The sequence below is a fragment of the Bos indicus genome, chromosome 21, assembly GCF_029378745.1.
Source record: "Bos indicus isolate NIAB-ARS_2022 breed Sahiwal x Tharparkar chromosome 21, NIAB-ARS_B.indTharparkar_mat_pri_1.0, whole genome shotgun sequence".
Lineage (NCBI taxonomy): Eukaryota > Metazoa > Chordata > Mammalia > Artiodactyla > Bovidae > Bos > Bos indicus.
The window spans coordinates 68,431,733-68,447,196 of record NC_091780.1 but is presented as its reverse complement, the minus strand read 5'-3'; the positions used below and the strand labels follow the sequence as shown (position 1 = coordinate 68,447,196).

General features: G+C 59.1%; 1 protein-coding gene across 4 annotated transcripts in view; it reads left to right on the top strand.

Moving 5' to 3' along the window:
• PPP1R13B (protein phosphatase 1 regulatory subunit 13B) overlaps positions 1 to 15,304 on the top strand; it is an 83,271-nt gene extending 67,967 nt beyond the window's left edge. For 3 of the 4 annotated variants that reach the window (XM_070775820.1, XM_070775817.1, XM_070775819.1), the window contains exons 8-18: positions 1,556 to 1,696; positions 4,922 to 5,102; positions 6,645 to 6,749; positions 8,414 to 8,583; positions 8,938 to 9,439; positions 10,439 to 11,190; positions 11,717 to 11,854; positions 11,930 to 12,063; positions 12,646 to 12,812; positions 13,700 to 13,899; positions 14,372 to 15,304. In XM_070775820.1, the coding sequence (XP_070631921.1) occupies positions 1,556 to 1,696; positions 4,922 to 5,102; positions 6,645 to 6,749; positions 8,414 to 8,583; positions 8,938 to 9,439; positions 10,439 to 11,190; positions 11,717 to 11,854; positions 11,930 to 12,063; positions 12,646 to 12,812; positions 13,700 to 13,899; positions 14,372 to 14,413 (2,532 nt within the window). In that variant the 3' untranslated portion in view covers positions 14,414 to 15,304. The remainder of the gene's footprint in view (positions 1 to 1,555; positions 1,697 to 4,921; positions 5,103 to 6,644; positions 6,750 to 8,413; positions 8,584 to 8,937; positions 9,440 to 10,438; positions 11,191 to 11,716; positions 11,855 to 11,929; positions 12,064 to 12,645; positions 12,813 to 13,699; positions 13,900 to 14,371) is intronic. The other variant, XM_070775818.1, reaches the window with a different exon arrangement.
• The last annotated feature ends 160 nt before the right edge of the window (positions 15,305 to 15,464 follow it).

The window sequence follows — 15,464 nt, the reverse complement described above, 5'->3', positions numbered from 1 at the left end:
TTAAGAATTCTTTTGGTGAAATGTGATGAATGTATTATATTTATTTATATGCATTTCCAACTTTTTGACTGCAGTCAAACTTAAAAAGTACATGTTACCTCCTGTCTGGTACCAGTGTGTATGTGCTGGTCAGGTAAGATCAGATCAGTCGCTCAGTTGTGTCCGACTCTTTGCGACCCCATGAATTGCAGCACGCCAGGCCTCCCTGTCCATCACCAACTCCCGGAGTTCACTCAGACTCACGTCCATCGAGTCGGTGATGCCATCCAGCCATCTCATCCTCTTTCGTCCCCTTCTCCTCCTGCCCCCAATCCCTCCCAGCATCAGAGTCTTTTCCATGAGTCAACTCTTCGCATGAGGTGGCCAAACTACTGGAGTTTCAGCTTTAGCATCATGCCTTCCAAAGAAATCCCAGGGCTGATCTCCTTCAGAATGGACTGGTTGGATCTCCTTGCAGTCCAAGGGACTCTCAAGAGTCTTCTCCAACACCACACAGTTCAAAAGCATCAATTCTTCAGCGCTCAGCCGTCTTCACAGTCCAACTCTCACATCCATACATGACCACAGGAAAAACCATAGCCTTGACTAGACGAACCTTTGTTGGCAAAGTAATGTCTCTGCTTTTGAATATGCTACCTAGGTTGAACATAACTTTCCTTCCAAGGAGTAAGCGTCTTTTAATTTCATGGCTGCAGTCACCATCTGTAGTGATTTTGGAGCCCAGAAAAATAAAGTCTGACACTTTCCACTGTTTCCCCGTCTATTTCCCATGAAGTGATGGGACCAGATGCCCTGATCTTCATTTTCTGAATGTTGAGCTTTAAGCCAACTTTTTCACTCTCCACTTTCACTTTCATCAAGAGGCTTTTTAGTTCCTCTTATATGTGCTGGTACCTGTGTGCATCTGAAAGAGTTGGACACGACAGTGCTCATTAGCCTCCGGTGCGCAGTGCACTGTGATGTTTTCTGTTCTCTATTTCATATTTTTAAAGTTCTGATTAACCCATTAAAATATCATAAAAGGGACTTCCTTGGTGGTCCAGTGGCTGAGACTCCAAGCTCCCAGTGCAGAGGGCCTGGGTCAATCCCTGGTCAGAAAACTAGATCCTACATGCCACAATTAAGAGTTTGTGTGCAGCAATTTTTAAAAATGATATAAGAACATTCAGTTTGGTGTTCGGACCGTCCATGGGTCTCCTGCGTGGGGCAGAACCAGACGCCTCTCCCTAGGTCCCTTGGCGTGTCCAGGACAGGGTCACTGAATGGCCTCCCACCCCAGCTCCCTAGGGCCACAGGCTTGTTTCCCACTAGTCCTCTGTACACTCTGAAGACACATTTGCGGATACCTGCTCTCTTATTGTTCCATAAGAATTAGGTTCCGGCTTCATCCCTGCTGTACCTGTAAACTATTTAGCACCTGGGATGATGCCTGTATGTAAATACACGTAAGAACCAAATGTTGCTTTTTTCTTCTTCCTTTTTTTAACCCCCCAACAATGAGAATTTGACCTTTTAATGAATACAGATCATAAACATTGTATTTTCTGTTCTGCAGATTCGTAACCAGCTCAACCAGGAACAGAATTCAAAGCTGCAGCAGCAGAAGGAGCTCTTGAATAAACGCAACGTGGAGGTGGCCATGATGGACAAGCGGATTAGCGAGCTGCGCGAGCGTCTGTACGGGAAGAAAACTCAGGCATGTGCAAAAGAAAATATTTCTGTGAGATAAAACACTGCAAATGGTTCGTCCTCAGAGTGTACATCTTTGCTGTAAGGCCGCCCTGCTGCCCCCCACTGCCATAGCTGATAGAGCACGAACTGGCCGTAAACCATAAAAAATGTCAGTAGAAGTAAGTTCTTGTTCCCAAAGACAGTTGTTCCTGGAGTGTGGGATCAACCAGCCTGTCTGCACCCCAGACTGCTGTTGCTCACCATGCACCCTCCCCAGGCGGCTCTGTCTCCCTCCACTGGGGAGCTTTGGGCCCTGGAGTCACGGTTCAGGCTGTGCGCGTAGAGTCCTTGACTTTATGTGCCTGATGCACTTACTGTGAGCTGAGGGCTGCTGTAAGGGTTCCTAACCCATGTGGCAGGGCTTTGTAAATTCTTGAGCAAAGTGCTGTATAAGGGGTTAGTGCTTTTAAAAACTATTTATTTAGTATTTTGACTTTCAAAGGTAATGAATACTCACTGGAAGAAAGTTGAAACAGTATGTGCTGAGTCGCTTCAGTCGTGTCTGACTCTTTACAGCCCTATGGACTATAGCCCACCAGGCTCATCTGTCTGTGGGATTCTCCAGGCAAGAATACCGAAGTGGGTTGCCGTGCCCTCCTCCAGGGAATCTTCCTAACCCAGGGAAGGAACCTGTGTCTCTTACGTCTCTTGCATTAGCAGGCGGGTTCTTTACTGCTGGTGCCACCTGGGAAGCCCCCTAAACAGAACAGCTGAGACAGCATCCTGCTGTCCTCCTCATTCTCCAGCGATGATACTTGTTAATGGTGCCAGTCTTTTGCTTAATATAGACAGAAAAGTATTCAATTTTTAATTAAAAATGGAATTGTAGGAATTACATCATAGCTCAGTTGGTAAAGAATCCGCCTGCAATGCAGGATACCCTGGTTCAATTCCTGGGTTGGGAAGATCCCATGGAGAAGGGATAGGCTACCCACTCCAGTGTTCTTGGGCTTCCCTTGTGGCTCAGCTGGTAAAGAATCCGCCTGCAATGTAGGAAACCTGGGTTCGATCCCTGGGTCAGGAAGACCCGCTGGAGAAGGCAAAGGCTACCTACTCCAGTATTCCCGGCCTGGAGAATTCCATGCACGGTATAGTCCATGGAATCGCAGAGTTGGACACGACTGAGGCACTTTCACTTTCATTTACATCATTTATACTGTTCTGTGCCTAGTCTTTTTCTGTTTAACTGTAACACGGGTGTATTTCCGATCAGCACTGTACTCCTTGTATAACTTCTGGTGGTTCTCTATATCCCAGGGCCCGTGTTCACGTTTCCAGCCCTGTTGTCAGTAGAGCTCCCCGAGTCTTGCTGTTGCTCCCAGCACTTCATGAGTGTGTGTATCACAGGGAACGTATGGGAGGATGGCCACCGCTGTGTGTGGCGTCTGGCTGGCTCTGTGTTCCCCCAGTGGTGCTGCGGGCTCCGGGGGAGCAGGGCCTCAGTGCAGAGCTGACCGGCTGCTCCCCTCAGCAGTGGAAGGGGAGTGGGCGGCCCGGCAGCTGGGATGGTGCCCCAGGAGCCCCTCGTCCTCACTGTGAGCTGCTCTGGTGGTGGACCAGCATCCTCGGGGCAGCTCAGGAGGCGAGGGCTGGGCGCCAGGGCTCCCTGGGTGGGGTGGGGGAGGCGGCCCAGAGGAGGACGGGTGCCGGGGGCCTTGTGTGCAGTGGTCTCAGCTGAAGAGGCTCTTGGCTACATATCTGCACTGTTTTCTTTTAACCAGGGTGCCTAGAGGTCAGTGGTTCTCTGTGTAATGCCCTGGTTGCAGGTAACGGTTCCCTTCTCCCAGAGACCATGGGGAGGAGGCGTGCCCTCGCCCAGAGACCATGGGGAGGAGGCGTGCCCTCGCCCCACCCCTGATCACGCTTCGGTCTCAGTGATGGTGGGGCAGTCCCCTGTGCACCCTGTGTGGAGCTCGATCAGTCAGTCACCTCACTGTCAGGAGCTGTTGAGGCAGGTGTGGAGGCTGGCACACCCCAGCTCTGCGCAGCTGGCCTACGGCCTGAAGAACCCAGGGAGTTGCTGGTGTTGCAGCCTAGGTCTGAGGCTGTCTGCAACAAAACTCCCTCTGCCTCCAAGGAGGCAGTCTTTTCCTCTAGGGCCTTCAACTGATGGGGTGTCCCAACCACATTATGGAGGGCAATCTGCTTTAGTCACAGTCTGTTGATTTAAATGTTAAAAACACCATCACAGCTGCGCCACGTTGATGGGTAAAATTAACCATTCCAAATGGCTATACAGACATTACTGCTTATTGAACCTGATACATCAGGGCATCTTCCTGAAGAGGCTGGTGCTCCTGCAGAGATGTGTCTCCAACCCAAAGGTTTTTGGCACCTTTGAGCAGCTGTCAAAATCACGGACCCTGGGACTTCCCTGGTGGTCCAGTGGTTAGGACTCCACACTCCCAGTGCAGGGGGCCCGGGTCTGATCCCTGGTCAGGGAACTAGATCCCGCATGCCACAAGTAAAGACCCACATGCAGCAACGAAAATAAATACTACTTTTTTTTTTTAAATCATGGACCGTTTCTCCAGAGTGACACATGCTCACGCATGCAGACTTTTGCAAACAGTTGGGGGAAAGGCATGCATGTCTCACTTCCAGCCTGTCTGGGGAACTCTGAGGGTCCATGTCTCCCTGTCAGATCTCTGGTCTGCATGCTCTTGTGGCGGGGCAGTGTCACAGGACCAGTGTCCTTGCTGAGATGGGCAGAGCTGCCTTCAGGGAGCTGCTCAGAGTCTTGCCCGTCCAGACCCTGTTGCTGTGTCTTGCATGTCTCTTTCAGTCCTTGGGACAGCCCTTCCCCCAGCTTTTCAGACAGGGCTGCAGAGGCTCAGAAACGCTCAGTCACTTGCCCATGGCAGCACAGTGACTAAGTGGGAGGGGCCAGGCCCAGAGCTCAGGCTTTGACGGGGCCTCTCTGCCTGCCCAGGTGAGGGGGTCCCCAGGGGCTGCTCTGTCTCCGCTCAGCTCCTAGTTTTTACCGCTCACACCCAGGTCGGTGTTATCAAGGCATCACCCATACAGGACTTGGCCAGGGCCCTTTCTGGAGGTCTCACCGTTTCTAGGCACTGGGCTCCCAGGCTGGTGGAGCTTCCTACGTGTGGCTGTTGACGTGTGGGTCGGGTCTGAGCCGTCCGTCACACTAGGCTGACAGTTCTCCTGACTCTTTCTCTCCTCCATGTTGCAGCTGAGCCGTGTGAACGGCACATCGTCGCCTCAGTCGCCCCTGAGCGCGCCTGGCAGGGTGGCGGCGGTAGGGCCGTACATCCAGGTGCCCAGCACCGGCAGCTGCCCTGCCCCCGGAGACCCGGCGAAGCCCCAGTCCCTCACCGTCGCCTCGAGTGCTGCCCATGGAAGGTCCAAATCCGGTGAGTGGCCCTGGCCCTCTTCTGGGGAGAGCAGGGAGGCAGGGAGGAGAACCAGGGGGCAGAGGTCTCAGAGGGGCCCACCTCGCACTCCAGCCCTGGTGAAGTGTCCCCCAAGGCACGTCACCGTCTCGGGCAGCTTTCAGGGAGCTGCGCACCACCACGGTAACGACAGTCCTGAGACCAGAGCAGGCCCTTTTTTGGACTCACCATCCTTACTCTGGTTTCTGAAAACAGCTTAGTTAAGACCTGGGTCTCTCCCACCACAGGTTTTCTTTCCCTTGAGGGCACTTGGTGGGCAGCAGGGGCGCCTCCCTGCAGCTGGGCTGTTCGTCCTGACCCAGCTGCCTCCCCAGGGGCAGAGCTCTGTGGCTCAGGGGTCCCCAACCTCAGGGCCATGGGCCGGGACTTCCTGTCAGGTCAGCGGTGGCATGAGATTAGAAACAAGTGCACAGTCAGCATAAGGCACGTGAATCATCCCTAAGTCATCCCTCGCCTCCTGGTCCGTGGAAACATTGTCTTCCACAAACCGGTCCCTGGTGCCGCCAAGGTTGCGGATCACTGCTGTAGCTGCTCTGCCTTCTCCACCAGCACGGGCTCTGTCCATCAAAAAGTCCACAAACCATCCCTTTGGCCCTCACCACCCTGAGTTGGCGGTGTGACCGGACTCAGGTCTCTGGCTCCGTGTGGTGCATAACCTCCCTGAGGACATGGGGTCCCTGCAGCACCCTGGCTTCCCAGCCGAGCACAGCCTTGGTCTTCATGGGGAGTCCACACTCCTTTCTCAGAGGAAGACAGCACATCAAGAGGCCACGTGTGACCCTGACGCATACGGTGCCGATGCCGGGCAGTAAGACGCCATGGCAGGGGCCGCCCGTCACGGGGGTCTCAGCGCAGGTGCAGCTGCCGCTCGCCACTCGCGATGGCAGGACCGCCGGCTGGGCTTCACGGGTGGCGGTCGGTTTGTCTGTGCACTGCTGGTCGCTTGCCTGGCACCTGGTCTGAGTGGCCACGCCACTCGAGGACCTGGGGCTTGCCCTGACCCCGGCAGGATGAGGCGTCCCCAGCCCTCCTGGGCCACATGCTCTGGCACAGGTCCCTTCGTGGCCGTGTCTCAGAAGCCACATGGCACACGTAATCTGCATGAAACTTGACGTGCAACTTTCATCGATAAGCTGTTTTTATTATTTGACCCACCTGATGGTGGGAGTAGATGATCCTCGGGTCCGATGGCAGGTAATTAGCACAGCCAGGTCCTGCTCAGCTTAAACGTTGCCAGCCCGCCTGAGCTGCCGGTGGCTCGCAGTTCCCTCCTCTTCATGGGCGTGTGCTGGTCTGCCTGGCCGGAGCCACCAGGAGGAGCCCCCCACGGGGCCGGGAGGCCGTGTCCCCAGGGTTCGGCCGCAGCCCTGCCCCCTCTGTGCTGCAGGGTGAGTGGGCACGGGGGCCCCATGCCAGCCCACAGCCCGGGTGGAGAGCCTCAGTGAGAAGGCTCCTGGAAGACTAATGTGCCCTCGGCTGTCCTTCTGGTTCCGTGTCGCACAGATGGCCGTGGTCAACCCAGAGCGACCCGCTTGTGGACAGTGTCACACCTCGACGCCGGGCCTGGCCGCGGCCCATCGCAGTGCCCCGCGAGCCCGTTTGCAAAGCGTATGTTGGCCGGCAGGCCCTCTGGGGAGCTCTGGTAACGCTGCCAAATCCGCAGTTCTTCCAAACTGACAAAGGCTGCTCCCTGCTCAGACCCTACCAGAGGCCGCTGCACGGGGCTGGTCCCCACCTCCCGGGCAGGAGTGGCGTCCAGGCTGGGCCGGAACCCAGACCCCCTTAGGAGGGGCCTGGCAGGTGTCGGCCAAAGGGCTGTTCTGGTTTTGCTTTTACAGAATGAAGGTGATTTTCTGAGTTCATCATGAGGCTTTTAGTTTTCACTTCATGCAGGAATCTCCCATCACACTTTGAGATGGTTGACCGTTGCTAACAAGAATAAATGGGTCTTTCTTCTGCACCTCCTGCCTCATGCTGAAGAAAGAGAAGTTCTAGTCCCTCGCCACTGCCTCTGTGCCTGATGTCCACGGACTCTCCTGTGGGCCTGGCGCCTCGGGAGCGGCTGGCAGCCGCGTTTCCTGTGACCTTAGCGGGCCAGCCGCCCCTCCCGAGTCAGCTCTGCTTGTCGCCCCATAGCCCGGGGTTTGCCCTCAGCGCATCCTGTTAGACTGCATGTCTGTGGCCCACATGGCCCAGCCTGAGAGCGCCCAGGGGCGCAAGAGCGTGCACACCTGTGGACGGGGAGCGGCCTGACCTGCAGCGAGCAAAGGGGTGGCTTGGCCTGAGGCCTGGGAGAGCTCGCCAGGGCTGGTAGCTGGGCTGGGCTGAGCAGGGAGGCAGTGGGCTGCAGCCACAGGCAGACTCTGCCTCGGAGGTGCCGCTGCCCGGCGCCCTCAGGCCCTCTCCAGGCCATGCGAGCCCGTGCCTCCCCCTCACCAGGCGCGGTACGAGCTGCAGCCCCTCAGCCACCCCCGCTGTGCTGGCAGGTGGCAGGAGGGTCTGGACAGTGCCCCAGGCGTCCCTTTTCCCCTCCAGTCCAGCCCCTGCCACTCCCTGAGAGCCGGCCTCTCCCACCGGGGGATGCTTCTGCACCCTTTCTCAGTTTGGAAAACGCTGTTAAACAGTGTGCCTCCTCAGTGGCTTTCCTAAGAACCTGGGTTCACTGGCTTTCTCATCACCGCAGCAGATTGCGGCCTGCTACTCCGATCACTGGGAACTGTACCGCTCTCCTGTGATCATGAATTATTTTCAGAGGATGGAAATTTCTAACAGACTAAAGTCAAATTTTTCTTCTAATCCCGGAAGCAGTACAAGTCAAACCTATTACGAAGTCAAAAGATAAATCTTTTTTATTGCTGTGTGTAACTGTATTTGTAAACAGTGTTTGAAAACCCAGTGCCAACGCTTGTTTTGCTCATTGGTGTGGATGTAATGGGTTTGACCTGTATTTCAATGGGAGCTGAGAATGTTTCTCCAGCCCTCTGGCCCCTCGCCGGGGTTGGCGCATCCGTGTGCTTGGTCGATGAGTCTCTGCACACGTGAGAGCCACGTGGGTGCTGGCGCGGCCCCTCGGCAGAGGGTGCCCTCAGCAGCTGCCCGCCTAGGTGCTGGCAAGGCCCCTTGGCAGAGGCTGCCCTCGGCAGCTGCCCACGTGGCTCCATCAGACTGTAGTGTCTCAGAGGTGATTTTTTTGCTTCTGGCAGAGGGTTATTCTTACATTGGTTCAACTGATTTCAAGAAAATTTTTACTTAAATTCTATGTTCTTTTCAAGCCAATGATGGAAACTGGCCGACCTTAAAACAGAATTCTAGCTCTTCGGTGAGACCGCCGCAGATGGCCGGCGTGGACTGGAAGGACGCGAGTGCTGAGGGGCCGCTCAAGCAGGGGGCCGTCTCTAGCCAGCCCGTGTCCCTGTCAGCCCTGAGTGCCCCGGAGAAGCTGGTAGGCCATCCGTCTTTGTCCAGAACACAAACAAGCCCGTAGCTGACCACACCCCTCTTCAGCCTTCGTCTTCATCTAAGGGGTAGGAGGTGTCGTGAGGCAGATTAATCCTGTTAGTGTCCATGTCGTACCCAAGTCCGAAGGAGTTCACGGCCCTGAGCACGTGGGCTGGGCGTGCGTGGGAGGCCAGTGGTCAGGATCGTCCCCCTGCTGTGTGACCCCGCGGCGTGCCCACACCTGCTCACGGGCCCCTTGGAGGGAGGACAGTCCTACTTTGTACTCCTGTGACGGGGGGTGGAAACATGCTGAGCTTGTCAGAAACTGACTCTGTTCCTCTCTAACGTCTTGATTTAGGGCATGGAGATCGGCAAAGTGCCACCCCCCCTGCCTGGTGTCAGCAAGCCGCTGCCCCCGAGCTATGGGACATACCCAAGTCCTGCCCCTGTGGGCCCGGGCTCGACCAACTCCCTGGAGAGGAGGAAGGAGGGCAGCTTGCCCAGGCCCAGCGCAGGCCTTCCCAGTCGGCAGAAGCCCGCCCCGCTGCCCCCTGCGGGTGGCCCGCACCAGCCAGGCTCCTCGCAGCAGATTCAGCAGAGGATTTCTGTGCCCCCGAGTCCCACATACCCGCCGGCAGGGCTGCCTGCCTTTCCAGCCGGAGACGGCAAACCTGAACTCCCGCTGACTGTGGCCATTAGGCCCTTCCTGGCTGATAAAGGGTCGAGGCCACAGTCCCCCAGGAAAGGACCCCAGACGGTGAATTCCAGTTCCATATACTCCATGTACCTCCAGCAAGCCACACCACCTAAGAATTACCAGCCAGCAGCACACAGCACCGTGAATAAGTCGGTTAAAGCAGGTATGCTGGGCGTGTACTCCTTCTCCTGGGGCTGGGAAATCCTATTTCAGAAAATGCCGGTCTGTACCCTGAGTTCCGGGCCATAGGCTGTTCAGGGTTAGACTTGATTCCTAGTGACATGTGGCTGTGGGTGTCTGTGTGAGCGGGGGATAAGGATGACATACACAGAGCGGTTCTGCCGGTAGACCCCCGCTCCCTGACTTCCCATCTGAGCGCCCGCCTGCCCACATTACTCAGGAAATCCAGGCCATAGAAGGCTGACATCTCAGAATTTGCCCTTTTTTCTCCTGCTTTGTAGTGACTTGTGCAGGACTTAGCTGGGAGCTGGTGTCGTGGGGGTCTGCCTGGACCTGATCCCCTGGCCGCCTAGCAGTCGCCGAACCAGGCCCCTGGGGGTGATATGAGGGAAGGGTTTTGCTGCTTTGGGGTCCTCTCGCAGAGCCCACAGGGACATAGAGCCCTGGTTTGGGTGCAGGGAAGTCCACCCCAGTCTCCTGGGGAGGCAGGTGTGAGAACGGAGCTCCTGCGTGTGGAGGCTGATGGTGGTTCCTCCTGGGCGGCAGGATCTGGGCCTCAGCGCTGTCTGGGGTCTCCTCAGAGTTCTCCCGTGTGGGCTGCAGGTTCCAGAATCTAGTTTGAGAATCTCCAGGCTCCCCAGGGGGGCCCAGGTGGAAATGCCAGCCCTGACCTGCGGCAGGCTCTGGCCTTGGGGGCGAGGAGCACCAGGGCCCCAGGGGCCCTTCCTTCCTGAGGCGGCCTGTGGTCTTGGCCATGTGGCGCAGCCCCAGGGTCATGTGGCTCTCCTTGGCTAGCAAACAGCGAGTGCCTCTTTACTGTGGGTAGGCGGCTTTGCAGCCTTTTTCTTTTTTGCATCTGAAAAAGCCCTGATTCCGTACACACAATCAAGTAGAGAGTCCCCCTCCCCAGGGAGGAGTTCGCGGTTCCCGTGGCTTTCCTGCGGCCTCTGGCAGGTGCTGAGCGCTGGGCTTGTCTCCCCAGTGTACGGGAAGCCGGTTCTGCCGTCTGGCTCCACGTCCCCGTCCCCGCTGCCCTTCCTGCACGGCTCGCTGGCCCCAGGTGCCACGCAGCCCCCGCCTCCTGGGGAGAGCGCCGAGAAGGAGCCAGAGCCCGAGAGCCCCGCGCCGCCCGGGGACGGGGCCGTGGAGAGCCTGCCGCGGCCGCTCAGCCCCACCAAGCTGACGCCCATCGTGCACTCGCCGCTGCGCTACCAGAGCGACGCCGACCTGGAGGCCCTGCGCAGGAAGCTGGCCAACGCGCCGCGGCCCCTGAAGAAGCGCAGCTCCATCACAGAGCCCGAGGGCCCTGGTGGGCCCAACATCCAGAAGCTGCTGTACCAGCGCTTCAACACGCTGGCTGGCGGCATGGAGGGTGCCCCCTTCTACCAGCCCAGCCCTTCGCAGGACTTCCTAGGCTCCTTGGCTGATGTGGACAATGGGAACACCACTGCCAACGGGAACCTGGGCGAGGCTGGCCCCACCCCGCTCCCCGCCCCACTCCCCGCCGAGCCCGCCCCCGCCTCTGACGCCAATGACAACCGGCTCCCTTCCCCTGAACCCGAGGGCCTGCTCTGTCCCCCAAACACCCACCAGACGGCTGAGCCGGCCGAGGATGACAACAACAACGTGGCCACGGCCCCGTCCACCGAGCAGGCCCCCAGCCCTGGGGCTGAGGCCCCCTCTCCAGGGGAGGAGCAGGCGCCCCCGGCCTTGCCGCTGTCTGTGGCCTCTACGGTGGGTGTCACCCTAGACCAGGGCACCGGCTTCCTGGCCAGCCAGCCAGAGCTGGTCAGGGACACACCTGGGTCGGGTGGTGCCGGACAGTGGAGCCAGCCTGGCCCTGGGGGCCCAAGGGTTCCTGAGGAAGGGGGGCATCGCTGGGATCAGGGCAGTCCGCTAGGGGAGGAGACCCTACTAAACAGAGCGCTGGGGGCAGAGCGGTGCCGGAGTAGCAGAGGGAGGTGGGAGCCTCTTGCCCTGAGCCCCTTGGCAGGGCAGGGGCAATTCAGCTCTGAGGTTCCCCTCGCTGCCTCCCTCAGACACCTGCAGGGACAGCCGGGCCCCCGAGGCAGAGCCGCCCCTGAGAGCCAGGTGCAGGCTGGTCTGCAGTGCCCCCTTCTTGCTCGCTGGGGCTGCAGGCAGAGGCTCTGCGGGTGGAGCTCCGCCTCGGGCTCTAGGACCCCTCCTGCCTCCTCCGCTCCGCTCCCAGCCTGCTTGCGTGGGGTCCCTTTGAAATCCAAAGCACACTTTCTCCCCATAGAGCAAGCGGACCAACCTGAAGAAGCCCAACTCGGAGCGGACGGGGCACGGCTTGCGGGTCCGCTTCAACCCGCTGGCGCTGCTCCTGGACGCGTCTCTGGAGGGGGAGTTCGACCTGGTGCAGAGGGTCATCTACGAGGTGAGCGCGTGCCTGTGTGGGGCAGCGGCCCTGGCGGCGCCTGGCGGGGCTCACGCGTCATGTCCCGTGTCGTAGGTGGAGGACCCCAGCAAGCCCAACGACGAGGGCATCACCCCCCTGCACAACGCCGTCTGTGCCGGCCACCACCACATCGTGCGGTTCCTGCTGGACTTTGGGGTCAACGTGAACGCTGCCGACAGCGACGGCTGGTGAGGCCCCGGGGTGGGTGGGGGCAGAGGAGGAAAGGAGACAGGACGGCCGCGCCCGGGCCGCGCCTCCTCCCCGCCACCTCTGTTCTCGCGTTGGTTTTGCCAAAGGCTCCGCTGTGATCATGCCTGTCACACGGCTGACCACGGAACCATTTGTTCTCAAGCGGCCAGAAAGCCTGTGTGGAGGGACCCGTGCCGTTGACTGTGAGCCTCAGGCCGCAGTCTGTGCTGCCGCCTGTGAACATGTTTCTTTATATTGTGGTAACGTACAGCCGTTACCATCACAGCTGCTGTGAGGGCCATGTCCACGGTGTGAGGGCATGTTCACGTCACACCACGAACAGGCAGTTTACAGGTTGCTTCTCGGTCCGCTCACCACCCAGCCTTTTGAGGTGTGGGTGTGGTGTGTTGGGGGCGGTGTGTGTGTGTGTACAGTCTGTGTGTCCGTTGTAGAAGTGGGCGTAGAATCAGGTCCCTGCAAAGGCAGCAACGCAGCAGCTGGCTGGGTGGTGAGCGCGTGCCCTGCAGGCCGCCCGGGACCTGGGCCGCGGGCAGGACGTGAGGCTGCCCTGTGCCCCCCAGGACGCCCCTGCACTGCGCCGCCTCTTGCAACAGCGTCCACCTCTGCAAGCAGCTGGTGGAGAGCGGCGCCGCCATCTTCGCCTCCACCATCAGCGACATCGAGACGGCTGCGGACAAGTGCGAGGAGATGGAGGAGGGCTATATCCAGTGCTCCCAGTTTCTATACGGTAAGGGCGTGGGCACATGCCCTCGGGTGCCGTTCCTGGGCCGCGGTGGGCACACACCATGCCACTGCCTGGGCCAAGAGAAGCCCTGAGTTCACCCTTGGGGAAGCCCAGTCTGTCTCCGGGGAACAGAGGTCACTACGGCCCTTGGGCTCATCCCTGAAGACCTGTCACATTCTCATGGTCAGGATTCCATGTTGAGTTGCTCAAAACAAAGTCTTCCCCTCTCTGCCAGATGTTCTCTGTGCAGAGGAGGGGGACAGGGCGGCCAGGATGCCCTGGGCACGCAGCAGCCCGGAGCGAGGCCTCGAGGGTGGCGTCCCGGGTGGTCTCAGTCCCCACTCCGTGGACAGTGACGCACAACAGGGCAGTGCCCCAGGCCCAGCCCCCAGGACAGGCTGTGCGGGGGGCGGGGGACGCCTGTGCCGGGAGGCGGCAGCCTGTCGCTCTGGTGGAGCGTGCTTCCCGCCCCCGAGCGGCACACAGGTCTTCAGTCATGGGCTTGTGAGTTCTAAGTTTCACCCTAAGAAACACCACCTTTTTTTCTCCCTGGAGAAGAGCACAGTGACCCACTCCAGTGTTCTTGCCTGGAGAATCCCGTGGACAGAGGAGGCTGGTGGGCCAAGTTACTTAGGGTTGCAGAGTCGGACACGACTGAAGCAACTTAGCATGAACGCACCTTTGCTTCTGGACGTGAAGCTTCTGCCGCGGGCCTCTTCCTGGGACGTGGAAGGGACTGGTGGCGTTACTCTGGGGGCCGCAGCCGGCCCAGCCTCTAAGCGCTCCGCTGCAGCCCCAGCGGGATGCCCGAGGCCAGCGGCGTCTCCGAGCCTGGTGCGGGCCCTCAGCAGCCTGCCCTGCAGACCTGACTGTCGGCTCTCCTGTCCCAGGCGTGCAGGAGAAGCTGGGCGTGATGAACAAAGGCGTGGTGTATGCCCTGTGGGCCTATGAGGCCCAGAACAGCGACGAGCTGACCTTCCGCGAAGGGGATGCGCTCACCATTCTCCGGCGCAAGGACGAGGTCGAGACCGACTGGTGGTGGGCTCGCCTCGGGGACCGGGAGGGCTACGTGCCCAGGAACCTGCTAGGGGTAAGGCTGCGCTGGGGCCCTCCTACTGCTGGGGGTGGGGCCCTCCTACTGCTCAGACCCCGGGGGCAAGACTGCCTTTCTCCAGGCTTCCTGGAAGCCGCGGGGAGTGGGGCGGGTCGGGGGGCATCTGCTCTGGGGGAGGCCTGTGGGGAGGCTGGAGCCCCTCGATGAGGGCTGCTCACAGCGTGTTCTGCTCCCGGGGCCCGCAGGCTGCGCCCTCTGCACCGATGGCCCCTCAGGCCCTGGGCCTCCCTCTGCTCTCTGCTCCGCGCCCAGTGGGCTGGCAGCTGCTCTCGTCCTGCAGTCACTGGACACCGGTCCCGAGTGCCCTGAAAGAAAAAGGCATAGGGCCTCTGGGCGTTAGTAGGGTGTCTCCAGAGGGGGGTGGCCTCTGAGCGTCAGCCTGGCCTCGGCACAGGGCCCCTGCCCAGCGGTTGTCCCCTCGTCCTAAGCCCTGTCCATTGCCTCCCAGTTGTATCCACGGATCAAACCCCGACAGCGGACGCTGGCCTAAGCGTCCCCTGCAGCACCGCACAGGCTCGCCGGCAGCGGGGAGCACTCAGGCTGACTTGGCCATCTCCCGGAAGTGGACGCTGGACGCAGCTTCAGGGGCTCCCGCAGCAGACCGTTTCCGCGGTGTGAGGGCCCCCGGGTGAGGGTCTGCCCTCGGCTCAGAGAGAGGCCTTCACCTCCAAGGAGACTGAATTTTGCCAATTACTGTAAATCCAAATAAATACCCAGCTTTCTAAACCACCACCCTTGTTGCCAATAAGAAGCCCTGTCGTTGACCCCCGATTGGTTGCCAATGAAGACGATGCTCTTATGGACGTGGGCCCCAAGGCCCCCTCACCCCAGTATTGCCCCAGCCCCCCGAGAGAGCCTGCCAGCTGTGAGGCGCGCCCCTCGCTGGAGCCCCGCCCTCCTGTCCACCGGAAGTCAGAAGCCTGGTGCCATCCTCGCCTGCGTTTCTTCTCTCATCACCAAAGGAGCCCGTATGGAGGTCTGTCTAGCGGGGTGTCTGAGGTGTGGGCTCCTTTCCCATTCCAGGCCTCGGTCTAGGTCACCAACAGGCCACAGGCACAAGGAACCTTAGGACCAGGTTGACACCACCGGGTCAGAAGTTCAACACGGCGCCGCCTTCCTGCGGCCTCCCGCTGCCCCAGTGCCCATGCCCCTCCCGGCGCTGTGAAGGCCCGGGCAGGGGGCGGGTGGATGGGGCCAGACTCCCCGGTCCCTCTGCCCCGGTTCCAGACTTACAGTGAGGCGCTTTCCCGAGATTTGAACTGTACGTACAGGCTTTTATATACCAAAAGTATTTTTTGACTAAACCACTCGAAACTATCAAAACCATGTTGGAAACGTTTTTTTTTCTCATTAAAGTCCAGGCCCTGAGCTTTATTTTCCATGTACGAGTCTCGTGTGTAATTTACGTATGGACATGTGTAGATCTTGGAGCACCGATTGTACAGTGTGCTCACGAGCAAGGCGCACCCGCGGGCAGCCTGTGCTGAGGCCGTGTACGCACGCAATAAACGCTGTCTCCCACGGGCGGCTTCGAGTCTTTG